The 19,679-nt window shown below is 39.0% G+C and overlaps 1 protein-coding gene across 4 annotated transcripts in view; it reads right to left on the bottom strand.

The window, feature by feature from the left end:
* Nucleotides 1-19,679, bottom strand: part of LOC137258440 (short transient receptor potential channel 7-like) — a 68,605-nt gene that overhangs the window by 12,920 nt on the left and 36,006 nt on the right. For all 4 annotated transcript variants that reach the window (XM_067796124.1, XM_067796123.1, XM_067796121.1 and 1 more), the window contains exons 5-11: nt 17,197-17,370; nt 14,117-14,281; nt 11,751-12,018; nt 10,763-10,902; nt 9,373-9,460; nt 5,699-5,850; nt 1,804-1,952 (exon numbers count right to left, since the gene is read on the bottom strand). In XM_067796124.1, the coding sequence (XP_067652225.1) occupies nt 1,804-1,952; nt 5,699-5,850; nt 9,373-9,460; nt 10,763-10,902; nt 11,751-12,018; nt 14,117-14,281; nt 17,197-17,370 (1,136 nt within the window). The remainder of the gene's footprint in view (nt 1-1,803; nt 1,953-5,698; nt 5,851-9,372; nt 9,461-10,762; nt 10,903-11,750; nt 12,019-14,116; nt 14,282-17,196; nt 17,371-19,679) is intronic.

Below are 19,679 nucleotides of genomic sequence, written 5' to 3'. Positions count from 1 at the left end.
TATGAATCCATACTGAAACGACGCATCAAGTACAATAAAAGAAGTTGTTATCCATAAAGAATCTTACTTTCTTGTGACTCGCCATACTTCTAAAATGTCCATCAAACAGATCATCTTTCTGTACACATAATGAGCCCTCGGCGTATCAGCAAATGAGCTAGCCAGTCGGAAGCCGTCGTTACACTTGAATGCACACCTACCCGCTATGGCTGGGTTTGGTCCCCCGAGGGCTTCGTTTCGAGGGAAGTAAGCCCAAGTACATAATATTGCACTTTTGAATCGCGATTGTACGCTTATAATTTTGTTTATTTGTTTTTACAAGCATCAGTGTATATTATATTCATGACTAAGTGATAATTGTGTTTTAATTATGTTTGATTTTTTTGTTGCATGTGACCTTTACTTACTTATTTATGATCATTTTGTCGATTAAACAAAATTTCCATGATAGTCCTCGAAAATTCATACACGGAGTGCAAGTTGATTTAATTTCTAACGAACACAAATGAAAATCAAGACGTCCAACTCTGCGATGAAACTTCCTATCCCCAATAGCCTCCTCGTCGTAACTTTAGATCTATCGTTGTTAAAGCACCGTAATACAAACTGCACGAGACGAGTCCCTCCCAGGATATTCGTGATTTTACCCAAAAAATGAAACGCAACAAAAGGTCGTTTAGTGCAGACATGAGTGTTGTTTTACGTGAGTACTGTACGTGTCTTTTATTTTTTTTAAATGTCTGATATCTTGTTTCAACATTCAAAGAACACAGGAAACGAATCTCGAAATTTGTCTCCCTGGGACAGGATTGGTCCAATTTGCCAAATGTGCGCACGTGAACCCACCGTTAAAGGTCGTAGTATAGGCTTTAGTTGACACAAAGCATTCCACAAGACCAGTGTTCAAACATGCGTCTGCTTGAATGGGCCTCTTCCCTATTAACCCCTCCTTAAGATAAATACATATTATTGTCTGAAAAATGAGGGGAGCACTCCCTGTCACCCGGATGTGGGCCAGACGCATTTCTAGCATTATCTGTGTTGTATCATTAGAGAAAGGAAAAACTTAAAGGTTTGGAATATATACCTGCATACAGCCTTACGGTGTAAAGTATGTGTGTAATCACAGTGGCGACTTTACTTTCTACACCTTAATGGGTGATGAGGAGGCATTTAAACTTTTGTCAGTTTTTGATGCATTAGATTAATAAATAATATATAGAACTGGAAACTGTGAAACACGGTCATTCATCTCAGTTACCACATCCTCACGTGTAACTGCTCTTGTGACAATCTGTGCATCTCAACAACACTTACCTTAACATATATAAATTCAAGATTAGGAATCAAATCAAAGTTACGTGTTCATTACATTCCTTGTACCGGGTATTACACTTTGGTTTAACGCTGTTCAGATACATCACAGAGTTTCAGTTACATGGTAAAAACGATCGACTGAATACTTACAATGCACTGAGTAAAACTAAAAACATAGAGAATGTAGTAATTTGCTTCCCTACGGGCGATTCTCACAACAAAGAAACCACTGCGTCTGGGGCCAGTAACAGTTTGTACCCGTTGTCTGTGTTGATATTAAATGTTGAGAAATTGACATGTTTAATTGACATGCGATCATATTTTGTCTGACGCAACAAAAAGTAACACGAATATAATCCCCGACCGAAAAAAGCAAAGATTTTCCCTTGCATTCCTTTAGTATGACCATCTTAAGTCTTTTATATTTTAGGTATAATGTGTAGAAGTATGGAATTAATTTCACTGACTATCACGTTTCACACTTACTCTCCAAAACTTTTTTCGGCGTTGACTGTGAAATTGCGCTGCACAACCTCGATGTCGTGGCGGGAGCTATAGTACCAGTACAGATTATGCAGACCGACCATGAATGCCAGGATGACGACCGAGAACAGCGCCAAGAACTTCAGAATGTCCTGAAAGGTATGACAGTGGTACTTGTGTATATGCACTGATTAATCCTGCAAGATACACTTGCATATGTACTTTTTCATCTGAAAAAGTACACTTGCATACATTCTTTCTATCTGAAGAAGTATATTGTGCTTAGACATATTTTGTAGCTGAAGACGTACATGTGTATATATGCACCTTTTGTATCTGAAGAAGTACGTGTGGTATATGCACCTCTTGCATCTGAAGATGTACATGTGTATATGCACGTCTTTATCTGAGGAAGTTCAAGTATATATGTACTAAGCTGATGTATTACTTTTGTGTGAAGACGTACTGTGTAAGTATTGTTTTAATCTGAAGAGGGTATACGAATGACTGAAGAATCACAGTTGGCCAGTTCCATATTTTGAATCGTCGTTCTTGTTGGTGTGAAAGTGTGCAAGTCTCTCATGTTAAGCAATAACCTCGATTCCTTTCGTTCGAAAAAGAAACGTGTTTCTATATTTTCTAGGGGCAGAGCTTTAAATCTCATTTCCTTGGAATCATGCCTTTGAGCAATTTAGAAGCCTTTCGAACGAACATTGCTCTTCAGATTCCGAATTCGATGTCTCAATTTACAACAATCGTTGAGAGCCCTTTCCGTTAAAGAATCAGTGCCTGAACTTGACAGGAAACACATTCCAGTGAACGAGAGAAAGTGTAACATTAAGCTTTCAGAGGTATATCATTGTTAATGGATGTTGACAACCTGTAAAAATAACACCGAGCGTTGCTCTGTCAGCTGTAATCAAGATATATCTTAAAATCTGTTACATCATTATTACGTTTAATCGATCGAAGGTGAAGTTCCTACAGGCTTGTGAAACACGTCATCTTTGATTACAAAGCTGTAATCGGTAGTACGATCCTTCTTTGTTCATTAGCTTGAACCATTTCATGTGTACGTGCCATTGCTTAAAGACCCAAAACGAATTTTACGATTTCTTACATTTTTCAAGAGCACTTGAATATATACACTTTTATGTGCGTTTGTCCTGTTTACGCGTTTATCGAACATCAGTACGGGTTTGATGGAGCCAGGATCCATGTGGCCATCGCCACAAACACATTCATCGCCTCTTGATACTGAAGTCATCGGACAAAGATGATACACAAGCACAGGTATTGGTTCATCATCATTTAAAATGTGTGTCGTTCTGAGCTTAGGCACCATGTTTTAAGGTAAAAAATATGAAAGACAATTCAAGGTTATATGACGTACTGAAAAATCACGATAAAGCATCAATTAGAATCATTCTTCAGAAATAAACTACAAGCACATCGATCATAGTTGCGTGTTTTGTCTTAATTGTAGGACAGTCACGTTCAACTGTAATGGATATGCGAGTTATCTGGAGGAAATGCGACGGGTGATCGAAATAATAGATAATCTGAAACTGACATCTGACAAAACAGTAATTACGCTGAATTATTCATCAAAAGTTAACGCGTATTCAATGTACGTTCATGTTGTAACTATCATGATCACCTTTTTAAAATGTCATGTATAGTTTAATAAATCCGTGGTACAATAAAATAGACAGATAGGTAGATAAATAAATAAATAATATAGTTTCCGAAAAATAAATATATGAAAATACATGACCTAAATGAGGAGTCAGTCAGTCAGTTTTACGACCCTTTTAGCAATATTCCAGCAATATTCAGGCAATCTCACAGCGGGGCAAGGACACAAGGAATGAGTTTCACACTTTGTATCCATTTGAGGGATCGAACCCGGGTCTTCAGTGAAGACTTTAACCACAAGGCCATACTACAAGCCCTCCCGATAGAAGGCAGAATGGCAGAATGTCCTGACGGATAGAGCAAACTAGCATATGAAGTTCAGAGGATAAAGATTCTGTTAACATGGAAAATGTTGTTCCATTTCAACCCTATTTTTGGCATCGCACACTCATGCGTCCCTATATATTCAGCTAACAATGTTTACTCATTGTATTTGATATTCTTCACGAAGGATCAGAGAAACATACACTTGCCCTGCGCCTATGTTTTATAGTTTAAAGGCATTGCCCGCTTCTCAAAGATGTTCTTACAATTCACTTGCAATCGCCATATAAATGTGGAATTATCAAGCTTAATTGTTTCTTTGTGCGTGGTTTGGTTCAACTGCACCTCGTGTACATGCAAATGTTTGCATGTTTTACTAACGTCGATTGAAATTGGCCTTGTACTTGCTTGACACTGCGCACCGCCTCTTCAGTATGTTTTCCTCACGAACGGCAGGGTGACGTATAAAGGGACGCAGCGCGTATTTATAAACTGTTGTGTTCCCGCCACCTGCGTCCTTTCATTCTTGAATAAACCTGAATCCATCATGTTAGTGATTTTCAACGAGCTTGCACATTGTACGTCGATTATGTGGCGATACACAAGGGAAATACGAGGTGATGATTGTGTGTGGTCACTCATCAAGCACCACAGGCTACTTCAGGGGTTTTGTAGCGACTCTGTCACCAAGCAACTTTCCTTCCAAGGAACGTTCACATTCTTACAGAAGACAATTGAAACAAACAAATGTATTTGACATTGCACAGTTGGTGTACGAGTATATTTAATGATAATTCCTTTGAACATTCTTTGTTCCTTCACAATATCATGGTCACTTTTGATAAGCTACTCTTTCTACGATTTCAGCTATCATTTACAAAATGTTCTCTAAACTGACGTCTTTGTGTAAATGATGTTTGACGCAAGTATCTTTCCCCTTTATCCCAAGAGGATCTGAATATGCATATGGGTGATAGTATGAGCATTAATTCATCCAGATCTCACTTCCAACCACCTAATTGTTGTGTATCACCTTCTCTCGACGGACACATGGCCTAACTCGTGACTTAACATAACCTGATACATTTGCAGGGGTCTCAGATGGACGTTACACGGTGGAACAAAAGTTGACCTATGCACATTTTAAGTCAACACAATTGAATTACGATTACAATTATATCGTTGTATCTATCTTGTGTCTCTCCCGGACTGTGCGTAATGGCAGTGCTATTCACTATTAGAGACGGGTGATGGGGTAGCATAGTTATTAAAGCGTTCGCCAGTCACGCTGAAGGACCGGGTTCGATTCCCCATGGGTACACTGAAGTCCATTTCTGGTGTCCCCGTCGTGATATTGCTGGAATATTGCAAACACGGCGTAAAATCAAACTTAGTCAGTCATTATTAAAGACAAAGTGTGACCCTTTAATAAAACCAATACCGTAATATATAGGTACACACGCACATGTGAATAACACTGGCGTGTGTGAGAGTGCGTGGGGTCGTGTGCATTCGCGTGGGTGAGTTTGTAATCAATAAAGGACTACTTGACTCTCGCAGGATGATTATCCTTGATTAACGCCCTGGGCATCTTCAGGTAGATTGGTTGGGTGGAAATTGCCATCATTTATTGTTTTTGTCACTGCTTTCATATTGAATTGTCATTGCATTAGCATCCCGCTACATTTGTATTGACACTGTATTCCCTCTGCAGTAGGTTGTTTTGCTTTGGAAACTCGTTTCCTCCTAGAATAAGTTGTTACTTCAAACCATTTCCTTTTAGCCAGTTTGAACTCTTCCCCTTGTAAAGGCTGTTTGTCTAACACACGCGCGCAAGCACATACACATCCGTGAATATTCAATGGCGTGTATGGTAACATTTTGGCGTCTTAGATGAAAATCTCATTGAACAAATACATATTAGATGACCCCTTACCTTGATCATCCTTCCAAGGGAGATCTGCAGAGGCCCAAGCGTCTCGTTTGCTGGCAGAAGATACGAGATTCGGGAAAAGCTGAGAATATTCCCTACAGCAAACATGCCTTCCGCTAGGTTGATTGGGTCGTACACGTTCCAGTACATCCGGTCTGGCAGGAAGAAAAATAATCACATATCATAAAATGCTTGAAACACAATACCTGTGTAATGACTAATGTATAACTGAAATTAAATCACTCTCCCTGGACATTTCCGGAATCCCAAGAGCGGTCCGCTGAGTAGGAGTGCGTTAATGATATACGCTTTTAATTCTCATCACTGATGTTATCGGAAGACGGAACAGACACTGACATTGCGTTAAAAGTCTCGGGGGCTTGGAGAGACGAAGCAAAGTTCCGTCGAATGCAAGCCTTTTAATCCGACGGTGTCGTTCCCAGTGAACTCGCACACATCCAGAGTTATCCAGACCAGTGTATGAAGAGTCCACTGAAACGTCCTTCACACCATAAGACAACCGTAGACGTATACAAATGCGGAATTTCCGTGTTCTGGGTTCTGGGTAGGGAGAGATTCAGTGGCCTAATTGTTCAACTGATGTCTTCCTTTCGACGCTAGTATGGGTGCTCTGATACATATGTTTTGATGAGGTTAAATCATGTCGTATAAAAAAACATTTGGTGTCACATAATTGTGAATTCACCTGACAGTCTTGAAATTTATTATCTCGATATATCTTTAGAAACTTGACCAATTGTTCGTCACAACAAAGATCAGAATTGTATTCCCTACATGGGTACAACTCCAATTGTATGTAGGTCAGTGACGTTCCTATCTCCATCGGAACTTCCTTAAGTTTTTAGGGAGTGCACGTGGGTGGGTGTACAAAAATTGCGTTTAAACAAAATATAAATGTCACAAGGTTATCTATGTATAAACTGTCACTTTGTTAACCTCCTTGTTGATGACCTTCAAGACTTCAAAGAATGGTGTAAGAACGTAATGCTTCGCCACCCGATAGCCATTCCGTCTTTTTGGCTCTGAGCGTCATTTTCTTTTCAAAGTGTCATAGGTACTTTTCAACTTTTCGATAGATTTCTTTCCATAAAAAATATACCATCCTTGATTTAGCCACAGCTTCAGCGATTATTTGCTTCCGACATAACATTTTTCTAGTTCTGGAGCACACAACTGGATCCGCCGAAGTGCGGAAACGGTCTTAGATCCGGATCGCAAAGAGACTTCGAGAAACTGCAAGTCTGCAAGTATCTTGTTAATTTGTAGCCATGTGAGATTTTACGCGCTTGAGATCCGGCCCTCGATCGAAAGCACCCTTATGTAAAGCTTGAGATTATATCATTTCAGCTCTCTCGTAGGAAACTCTTTTTCAGTGTTACAAACTGACATGATACATTTAGAAATACCTTTGTTTGAATCTTACTGATGTGGTGATACGTTTTCTGTACAGCATATTCAATACTTTATTCCCGCTAGGCATATGGATAATAACTATATTCTGAACATACAAAGCGATTAGTAAGGATGTTGAAATATAGGTATACTGGACAAAAAACGATAGAGATAAAAGCAAATTCTGAAATTTGGAATAGTGATCTATTTATTCATTGACAGACTGATAAAGTATCAATCATAAAAGTACCAGTATCCCTAACTTATTTTGTCCAGCATAGTTGCACTCGGAATTAACCAAGGAAGAAGTTGCGGAAGACAGCAGTTGGGGAAATGTTTGGCTCATGTAACATTTCCAGACAAATAACTGATAATGATAACAATATTAATATCATCATCAGACCATACAGAAGACTGCACTGTGGGAGAGTCTCCATGGTCTTAGAAATGTTCTTGGAGGCTTCGACCAGGCAGTGTTTCCGCAGAGAAGTCCCTTCGCTGTCTGGGCTCCGAGTAAACGAGGTCAGGATCCTGAACAGATGGCGAGGTTAATTAACCAGCCTGACTCTGCCAGGATCACCTAAACACTCTATAGTACAATCAGGAAACAGAATGAGATCATAGTAATGTAGGCAAACCCACAAATGCTTATGTTGTACCCGTCATTTCTTTGATTTAGATGTCGGTTGGACGACATCAGACATTCAGGATAGTTAGACCTTCGTAAGAGGAACCGTGTCAGGCAACAGATCGCCAAGACTCTGATCCGCGAGGACGTCGTATGGTTAAGATTGAGACTCTTTTTGACAGAAATATTTTTGTGCATAAACCGTTCCACAGTAATCTTTAATGAGCCATTGATGTAGACATAATCTAAACATCAATGTTTATCGGGCTGATGGTTCTGCGCTGGCTGAAGGTACAGAGGCGAGCGTCAACCGAGCGCCTTGCCGTATCTCTGAGACCCAGTATTTCAAGGAACTGCTGTTTGAATGGCCATTGCTTCTAGCTTATGTGCCATTTGTTGAGAAGAGAAGTAACCTCCGCTTTCATGAAGTCAATGTGCCTAAAATGTAAGGCATAAGACTTTCAGTTGACTGGTCGTGACCATTCACTTCCAGTTTAACCAGTGTGATTTTGTGTCACAATATAAATATGAAATGTATATTTTGCAATGAATTAAAATCAGACAGTTCTGCACAGTGTATGACCAGCGACAGTTCACCCTATAACTGACGTCTCGGAGCCTTACTGGGCCAGGGTCGCAAGAAACCTTTTCCTGCATTTATGTATTTTAATCTGTGTAATACTAATTAAGGTATAGTTAACTGACAATTAATTATTATTATTATGGAATGCATGACGTAGCATTGTTGAGCAGTAGAACTGGACGCAGATCACAGTAAGATACAGATAACACCATCGTTTTAATTCCAGTACTGATGAGGCCACAGGCCTATAGTACGAAGTCAGCCACCAATAATGACATGCAAGCACAATATTTCAAATTCTTGTTTTCTATGTACAAAAGCATGACGCATATTCCATATAAGGTGTATATGTGGTAATTAGAGCAGACAAAAATTAAATTTACACGAGGTGGAATATGTATAAGAATATCGCGGTAGATATATTGTCCTTAAAACACCAAAAAGTATGCAAAACGTAGAAGTCATCTTCAAAAAGATTTACTGTATCTCACAAAATATTTTTACTGTCCTCCTCGATAATACGATCTTGTGACGAACATCTAACTCTGGATAATGGAACGAACAGTCTTCTGAGATTAGCATCTTGGAGGTATTGCTCTGTATTTAAAACATCTTTAAAAGTAAAGTGAAACTGCGCGCGGGTGACAGTATGATAAAGTGTACGTGATCACAGTGATATATACGCTGGAATATGGACTATGGTATGATATTGTATACAGAAAATAACTCATTATGAAAAAAAACCTAAAAGAAAAATCGATATCTTGATCTATTCTAAGCCGGTCTGATTTACGTTCTAACTTTGGCACCACGTATAAGAAACGTGTTTCAGAGTGGTAGTGAGCTGACGGACCGTCACATGTATTACCAGCTAAAATTATTATCTGAAAATAAATACGTTGAAATGAATCCAAAATACATGTATCAAACTAAACCAGCCACGCATCAAGCCGGGCGCGCGTCCCAGGGGACTGGGGATGACATAACCGGTACACCTACTGTACCGTTTTCACGTACACACGTGAGACGGAGCGGTATGCTCCCCTCCCCTACCTGCATTCAGCCAGTACAGACTGCTGTGGGTCTTCTCGATATCGGCGGTCAGGTTGGCAGTGGCAATGAAGTCCACCGCAAAGTGGAACTGAAACGAAAATAATATACGCATTCTAATTAGGATGAAAATTTACTCGATTAATCCACAACCATTTGAAGGTAATGTCTACCATTAAACAGCCTACCATTAATCAATCAAACTTTCCTAGGTGTTTAGGCTTATAGCAAGCACTTTGTGAGAATGATTTTCAGGGATCCATACATGTAACTGTCGTCGTTTTTTACTCGGGGACAGGGGGTAGCCTACGCGAATTTCTGGTGTCCTCCGCCCTGATATTGCTGCAAGAAAGTATAAAAACTAAACTCAGTCGGTACAACCCACGCTTTATTGCGGCTTGTTCAAATCTGGGTTTGACGTTTAGCTTGACGTTTAAACTTTAGTGTTATTGTAAAACTGTTCCGGATGACATGACAAAAATGCCAAGTGATTGTGGTGAAAACGGGGCAGCTGTCATTTCTCTTTATTGCTGAGGGCGTGAACGTAGCTCGTCATGAATTAGGTACTATATAACTGTCGTTATAATCACAAGGTTAACAGGCGTCCCGGTGGGGGACACCAGAAATGGGCTTTACACATGGTACCCATGAGAGGAATAGAACCCGAAAGCTTTAATCACTGGGCAACCCCGCCACCCCCACAGAGAGAGGGGCTGACACACACAGGGGGTCACAGAAACTGTACAATTCACGACCCTTATGCAAATGATTTTGCTCCAGTCCTCAAATGACCACTGCGATTTGTCCTTATTGTGACAATCGAAATTCAACGATGACACAACCGGTACACCTACAGTACCGTTTTAACAAGCTTTAACTGTCATGCCATTCCTTTAACGTGCACGCCATACGGTTTGCTAACCAGGTTTCATGTGCCCCTCCAGAAAGGCACACAGGAGACTTCAATGACAGGTACTAAAACCCATTGGTTCAAGGTCATTCGATACCTACCTGCTAAAATTGACACTCTCTCTATCAAGGACATTGTTGCTGCATCTAAATTTATACCAGTTCCATCGGTAACAACAACAATACGTATTAATAGTTTTGTTACATCCTTGACTGAGCAATGACGCAATAACCTGCCAGAATCCGATCTGCTGTAATACAGGGCGACATCAGATCTATGTTGTATTGATATACAAATGTTTGTGTTTCTAAAGTTAGAAAACAAATGTAGTCTAGACAAGTTTACGTCTTCCCAACATAGATAGCACATGATATGCCATGTATTTCAAGCCGTGTGGAATCGATTAAGAGCTGGCATTCGAACTTGATATTGTGCAAGATGATCATGGGAAGGAATGCAACGTTCATAGAGATAGTTACAAACCTTGATCATTGTAAAGTAGGTGAGCGTGAAGGCACCAGAGTATGTTGACAGAACCATGAAATCTAACAAGTTGAACAAATTCTTCACATGTCCGATGAGGCCCGTGACGTATATTTGACTGCATTCGGCGCATGTAAAACCTGCAAGAAGATATTACTATATGTGACGTTTATCGTGTGATATCATGTATAAGTGACGTTAAATGTACAACAAACATCTTTCAGTCTGAACATTGAGGCAATGACAACGACAATACTGTATTACCCCTTGGGAATTTCTTTTAACATTTAAAAGTGATCACATAACTGAATATTAAAAATGACACAGAGGTAAACAAAACACAAAACAACACAATATTCAAAGTTAACAGTCATTTAACAGGCGAACTCATGCTGGAAGAACAGATTTATTAAGTCTTCTTTGGGGCACTTAGTATGGGCGGCCTGAAGGTAAAATAATATAATCAGAAAATAGAAAATTTTGCCACGTGAAGTGTTCGATTTGCCTACCAAACTAATCGTGAGTGTGCAATGCGAGCCCCTTAATTATAACAGTATATTAACTTCCCAAACAATCATCGTCCACATACAATGTGAAGTAAATGTGTATCAATTATCTTTTTGTTTAAGAAATAACTTATCAGTATTATTTTGACCTAACTAATATGCTCTCTGTTAATGATATTCCAAAATGCAATGGAAACTTCAAATCCTGAAGGTAATAAGGAAGTATGTAAGTAAGTATTTAATTCTGTTATGATTGTGCTGGGGCTGGCGCACGTAATCCAAGGGACATAACTCTTCTTTCTGTTCAAAGAGGCGTAAATAAAATACCTCCGTCGACCAAAAAGTGAGTAGTTAAGCACATTATCCCGGTTACACAAGGACAACAAATGCATAAATATTGATAAATAATGATAACTATTGATAAACAATGACTTCTAAGGGCTACCTAGTGGTCGACTTCACTGTACAGTGTTTCTGGTTACCTAGAATCCATAGCGTCAACAACACTTGCGTCACCGTGGGCGCATATGACCTCAAGGGAAAGTCGACATCAAACAGGTCATTCTTCGTCAAATTCCGGAACTCGTGATACCGCACAAAGTCGTCAGGATACAGCGATTTTAGTGTCTTCTTGTTGGATATGGTGTAGGACGACTCGGCCGTGGAAACCACGATAATCACCAGGAACACGAGGTGGGAGAATGACTGAGTGAGAAACTTCACAAACGGATACCGAAGGATCTTGGAAAACTGAAACAACGACACCATTAAATCATATTCGACAAATTACATGCATGCACACGCACGCACGCACGCACGAGCGCAAGCATGCACACACACACGCACACGTTCAAACGCTATTGTCGCTATCAGCGAGGACCCCATAAATGGACTTCACACAAATACCAACGTGGTTCATCGAACCCGGGGTTTCGCTGTGACAAGCCAACACTGTAACCACAAGGTTACCCTGCCGGCCAGAACAGCTGACGTTGACACTTTGTAATTGTTTTTAGCATCTTCAAAATGGCTCAGCTTGGTCACTAACCACTCATCTAGGATTTCTCCGTTCAAAAATTCCTATTCACATTTAAACCAGAATATACTACTTCGCATTCACATAAAAATATAAACTCTCTTGGGTACTGAATTCAATTTCAGTGTCATCAACAAATCTGAGGAGCACATATTTCTCACCTTGCTTTCTTAAAACTGAAAAATTTAAAATTGTAAATAGTTTTCAGGTTTGGAGCAGAAAATTCTCATTGCGTGTTTGAGGTAGATATACTGTTTTGGACAGGGAACTGTTGACAGGAGCATTAGGCAACAAAATGTGTGTAGTGGCAGATATAACGAACACATTTCTTTAGTATCACAAAAGCAGATCAATCCTCTTTGACATCCTTTTCGCTATTTCAGAGTTGGTAACAGATCTGCTTTATATATACCACGTTACTATGCACATGATTCTTCATGAGACAAAAAGTATATCTCTGTAAAAATAGCAAACCTCCATATGTCACCTTGGCTTTTATCGTCACATCGTGTCGCAGTTAATCTCATGTCATACAATTTTACAGTTCAAGAATACAAGAACCATGCGACGTGCTCACGTACTGACATTTCGTTTTTGTATGTCCTCGACTTTGTCCTTGGGTTGCCGTACTCGACCGACATACGTCAATTGGGCAATTCCATCGACATAAACAGCTGGATACGACGCCACTATAGGGAGTGCGCCTGACTATAATGGTCCGAACACTGCTGATTCGTCTTCCAGAATGTCTCGTCGATCGATCATGACAGAAGTTATCTTCATTCTCGTTTATCATTTCTCATATAATGATCAATAAGAATATGTAGCAGAAATCAACATGTTCCTCAAATAATGACAACACAGTTAATAATTCAACTTGTTTAGATGCTGCTATTGGAAAATGAATGTGAGGGTGCTTTCAGATCTGACGGGTGTCAAACAGAACAATATTCTTTGAGTGTGAACATTCCGATAATCGTCTTTCTTCATCAGTTTCATATTTGAAACAAATGTGCTATAGGCATAGGATTAGGATTATCTATGGCAATGAAAGTATTAATATTGAAAAAATGTCAATCAGAACAGTCTTCTATGCGTTGTTATCACATCTCAGTGCCCAAACGGGTTCGAATATAATCACAATAACAACAACAGTTTGATCGCGCACACATCCATGCCTACACGTGTTCAAATCACAATCTAATTATCATTACCCCAGATAACCCAAGAGCTTGATGGTTAATTCCACCGGGTACCCATTTTCTGCCGGGCGAACATAGGCAACAAACTCACTTGCCGAAGGTGAGACAACATGTGCTTCGTTGTAGAGCATGACAGAAGTCCTAGAAACTCTTAGAAGTCAAGCTGCCAAACTCTGTCATCCATCTTGATATCATACACTGAACAGCAAAAGAAACGCAAGTTTCGAAAACCTCATAAAAGTAAGCGTTCGCTTCTATTTAAATACTTGACAAAAATAGACTTGCGTTTCTTTTCCTGTTTAGTATAGATATACTAGTATATCATGCCATTCAGTTGATTATGGATCATATGCTGTTACATGAAAAGCTTTGGCTTCAATTGACATTTTCGTGCCTCATTAAAATCACGAATCAAAAGACACATACCTTTGTCGACATTGTAAGGCACAAACGCTATCAACAATGTTTAGTCTTATTTTAGATGGTCAAACCTGTCAGGAATTCAAGAAACATTTCCTTGTCTACAACACACTGAGTGGTTACTAAAATACATGTAACTTGTTAGTCCTTTTGGAACTAGGTTCTACGAGAAACATTAAGCCTGGCTTACCTTGCCTGTGGGGTGCACTAAGGACATAAGAACTAGGAATGGGTATGCGAGGATGAACATGCAGACAAGGGCCAGACGCCGGACAGTGCCGCTACGGTCCCATGACCTCATGCCACGGTACCACATATGTACAAGTCGCTGTTGACAGTTGGGGTGAGCTACGAACTGAAACGAAATGAAACCACATAATTCAAACAGTTAGATCACGTCTTTGAACCGAGGTAAATGATCTCATCTTACTATCGCACAGTTAAACACCTTCATTAAGCAGATCAGTTCTGGAATACTCTGTTAATAATCCCCAAACTACCATGTCACCCAGAGCCGATCACACAGATTGATGTCAAAGACGATTCCTGCATATTGACCAAATGTCCAAGTCTTCAGTATACAGTTGTTTGCAGCCTGAGCTTGTTGAATAAGTTTTGACGTGGGTTGGCTTTGTTGAGGACATCGTATCATGGCTATTCCGATAATGGTTCTTTGATTTAAACCCGAGAACTTGAAATTACAGTTCACAGTCTCATTGCCTTTACGCCTCGGGGATCCTTGTTGTTTAACACAAGACAGCTTCCCAGGTGCGGCCCGGGATCTGTAAATTGTCTGGACCAGACAAGCCAGTGATTCAGGATAATTGCAACTTGCATCAGGATAATTGCAACTTGGATACGATGACATGCGTCAACCGAGTCAGCGCTCCTGACCACCCGATCCCGTCAGACAAATCTTACGACAAGCATGAGTTGCTGAAGAACAGTTCTAACACGGATTTTCACGAGAAACGAGATATCAAAGATTACATCATATTCAAGAGATATTCCTCCCCTGAACCTACTGAGTTTACTGATTTTACTGACGCTTCAAATGTGATTATACTGTGCATATGTACTTTCACTGGTTTGAACTGAATTTAATGATATCTTGGGTGACCACGTTTTCTGATCACTTCATCATATACGTGTTACAAACTGGTTTCAGATGTACTACCGTCTAGAGTAATATGACAGGTTTACATATGATGATATACCAGCACAAGTCACTATACAGAATATCTTGTAAACCTTCAAAGATCACATTTAATCTACGGGGGTGCAAATATATAAATCATTTAATGTCATCGTTATAAATGAAACCCCGTCATTAAAACTACTTATGTCGAATGTTTAATTACCTTACATTAATTTTGGCAAAAGTGCACAATCCTCTCCAGCGAAAGAAATTTCAACCAGAAGCGTGCTCGTCTCTGTGACGTGTTGTGAGGTCACTATTTGAGCCGCTGTAGAATTCATGTATATTTCCTGAGGTAAATTATCTTTGCTTACAGGTTTGTCTAAACCAGCAATCGTGATAATTGTTGTAACAAAATATAGCTTTCGAATTCTGTTTTCACAAAATGCTGTCATATAACCTGGTCACTTGCTGTTCCCCAGCCTGTGCGTTAAAACCCTCATAGACGATTTTGTCAGAATGACTTGTTGTCATAATAGTCATATAATTGCTGTATAACAAGCAGTGTCATTCAAAGTCATTTCGGTCATTATTCTGATACTCATGTAACTACAAGTAGCAAGTAGTTTTCACTTTCCAACTTGATGAAAACAAACCATGATCTAATTCATTTTCGAACTGACATGTTTTTAAAATGGCGACCCTTTCTCTCGAACGTCCGCCAGTCTGGGAATAAAGGCTGGTTAGGTGTGTTTTCACTGAGTTACAAAATCAAAACTACTTTCAGCTGATAATAAAATATGTATTTGATTGATGGACAATAGGATTTTGCATGAAATAGCTCATAATTGCAATTTCCCTCTTGGGAGCGAGATGGGTGTCAATATACTAACAATATTACTGTCACTACAGGCTTCCACAACGCTCACTTCGCACTCACAAACATAACCCATTTAGCACGAACTGCGGGGAAATCTGTGCTCGGTGACACCATCACCCGACGCATGCGAGCAATTTGCGGTAGCAAAAATCAAAAACAACAAAAATACACACAAAAAAGGTTTAAGTTTAATCGATACCGTGGTTTGTGCGCATACCGGTACCGTATCGGACGGGATGTCACAGTAGGAGAGCGTATTTATGTTGCGCAGCTATTTCTTTTATCTTGCTCCTTATCATACGTCACGATATTTTGGCCACACAAGCATTTGTCCTGAGGTACACCTAGGCAGGAGTTATCTCCCCTTATCAAATTCAAGCTGTTGTGTTAATTTAGTGTGATTTTTACTATTAAAAATTCATTTTAGAAAAATCTTGTTTTTTCATTGATGAATCAATATGTTTGTCCTGAATTCATAGAAGTTAAGTAATGTGTCAAATTCTACATACTGCCTTGGAAATTGATTTCGCTGCTATATTTCATATCGCTAATGAAATAACTTTACAAAAACACATACTGAATAATAAAAGTAAACAATTTACTTAAGAACTTTTATTGACACATTTTCTTAAAAAAATACCAAATTTAGCAATTTCTGGACATATTTGATATTTTGCATCCAATCTCCTTAACAAACAACACGGCAATTTGCTTCAAATGAATGCCGTTGAAATTAAAGTAAACACATCTTTTATTGAGTTATAATGGAATATCAAACTGATTCTTGTAGAGATTAAAAGCGATGTTCTAAAAAAAATGATTTTTTCTATAAACTAAGATGCAGGTTCAGACTTGTGATTTTTGTGATGTCTTATCACAGAGATGTTTGAAAGGCCCAAGCAGAGATATATTTCTAAAAGATTATCACAGATGTGTTTGTACACATATCATTAGCAGTTTGCACATTTTGAGAATCGCCACAATTTCTAAATTTGTGTAGGAGTGAAAACGTATGTTTGCGCAATGATTATATATAGCTGTTGAAATGATCCAAGTTGTCATCGATGTCATATCTGTCTTATCACACATTCTAAAGATTTAATGATCTGTTGTTACTTTTGTTGTGTAAAGTTTGACGACGTCGACATTATCATCCGAGCTATACAACAGTTTGTAAACATTCCGTATAGCACTTAATTATACAGAAGCTTGGGTTTTGCCCATTATTCTAATTCCAACGTGCATAACTTACCCTCTTTTCCTTGTAATCAAGGGCTAACTGAAATCTTGCCATGTTCTCGTACGCCTCTGTAGTATGGTCCCCGGTTTTGTTCAGGATAAGATCCAGCTCTTCCTGAGTTCGAATCCGGTCGAGAAGCTTGACAACATATTCACTGAGTTGGTCGGCCAATTGCCGGTACTCCAACTAGAATGAAAGATGTACTAGGGGTCATTACGACAAATAACTTGATTGGCATGAATGGCATGGTGGGACAATATTTGTAAGACTACAACAGGATGAGAAATAATATATCCACACGAGTGGATGGAAATGGCTGGTTTGTGTTTTGAAAACTAGATCATCGGGTTCTTTGAGACGCAAAAGGTGAAGGAAAACGAAAATTCTATGAAGGCCGGGCGGGACAACTTAGGAATGGTCAGCGAGTCCTAACTTGACACACAGAAGGGAGCAAGCTACAGAGACATAGTTTATATCATTGGAAAGATCTCGAGGAGATGATCATGAAAAGTTCATGTGCCAGTGTGTTCACGTGTTAAGAAGCTCACAAATTGGCTCTGAAATGCATTTTTGCTGAAATTTCTGGCAGAATATTTTTCCTGCAGAAATTTCTGGCAGAATTTGTTTCCTGCAGTAATTTCTGGCAGAATTTGTTTCCTGCAGAAATTTCTGGCAGAATTATTTTTCCTGCAGACATTTCTGGCAATTTATTTTATTTCACTACCAGAATTATCTTCATTGAATAAAATTACAGATCTCAGGTATCTTTGGATATCTTATTATGGACTTTCTTTAAATGATGTACATGGTCATAAAACTATCCAGACAAATACCATTCTGTGTAAATATCTGTAATGGCTAAATATTTGTAAGAGTGTGTATTAGACCGTCCTTTCACTTTCAGATAATTTATGACACATGAATTTTTTATCTGAATTGTTGGGCATGGGGTATTTTTGCATCAGAATAATACCGGTAATTTGAACAATTCATATCATTATGCCATTAGATGTTTTGGTTCAGTTCTGTGTTAGACTTATTCCATACACTGTTTCAGGCGTACTTCTTGGCAAAGAGGCCAGATGAGGCAGACTTTATCAATCAGCATCCGTTCGTTTACTACTGTTTTTAGTACTTAATGCCTCAAGATTATTTGCTTCATGGCTGCGCTGTTTGTTATTCTTAGTTCCCACCTGGCCTGATCCAATTATCTACTCCTTGTTATTCAAGTACATGATGTTTGTCACAACATTCAATAATTCTTATCACTTGGTTGTTGTCACTGTTAGCTTGAACATGGTGTAAGAACCTACACAGAAACGTTGCTATATGCAGTTAACACGAAGCTATTATTAATAAAACCTGATACCGCGTATGCAGCTCTTACATTCTCAACGTAAGTTGAAAAAAACTAATGATAGTCTTGCGCCGTGCTTGAGTTGTGAACCGAGGATTAAGTTGCCATTACATCGGTGATGGTTAAAAAGGCCTGCGGAGTAACACGTTACTGTTAGCCGTCTCATTCGGGGACGGACAAAACCCCATAGGAAAACATTGTTTGGACAAAATCCCTTTCAAGAACATGGTACAATATCCCGTTTATATTTGTTATTGCTCCCTTTTTCACAAAGACCCCAGTGGGTTAATTATCATGTCATCATTACAGAAGCTATTGAGATTAGTTGATTTGCATGTTTTCGTAACAAAGGCCAGTGGTTGAAATGTTAAATCATATAAATGCGTCTGTGATGAAGACAATTTATATCAGTGTTCTAGTGTACCGTCGTCATATTATCAGTTACATGTTTTTCAAACAGGAATAAAAAGAATTATGTTAGTCACTCGTGGATTCGTACAAAATACAGTGTTAAACTGTTTGAAAATATTCCAATCATTATGATTCATCCATCCACGCATATACAATAGAAGAAGTTGTTATCCATAAATACTATATATTGAATGTTGGGTTTTGTACATACAGAACTTGAAACTGACAGTCTGAGTTTGCACCCAATTCCGTCCGATCCAGTCAACCGGGAAAAGTGGAGGCAGTTTGTTTGCAACCCACAGACGTAATAACATGTCATGTGTACAGGAATCGCACCTCCATGTCTGTGTAACTACATAATGTGACAGAGACAGACCCCAGGTGCACGAGCCATGAATCAATGTAGTTTGTTTATGCTGTATAGCCTGATAGGTGTTAAGTTGGTCAATGATTGAAGTTGAGTATTGTATATTGTCATTACCAGACAAGCAGAGAAACAGGTGTCAATAAACGGACATTGAGTTTTGTCTGTGACAGAGACTGCTTGTGATAATCAATATATATTTCTATGTTTCCATACACATGATTTAAAACACTTCAGTTTTCGGGCTGAACACTGAAATTATCAAACTTTATAACTTTAATTTTCATTTTTGATAATGTGTTACCGAATGGAATCAGAATCTGCAAAGAACTGTCTTGTGTCGCATATGACCTTGAACCGACA

Source organism: Haliotis asinina, chromosome 12 (genome assembly GCF_037392515.1).
Source record: "Haliotis asinina isolate JCU_RB_2024 chromosome 12, JCU_Hal_asi_v2, whole genome shotgun sequence".
Lineage (NCBI taxonomy): Eukaryota > Metazoa > Mollusca > Gastropoda > Lepetellida > Haliotidae > Haliotis > Haliotis asinina.
Note: the sequence above shows the minus strand (reverse complement) of the source record. Positions and strands in the feature narration are given on the sequence as shown.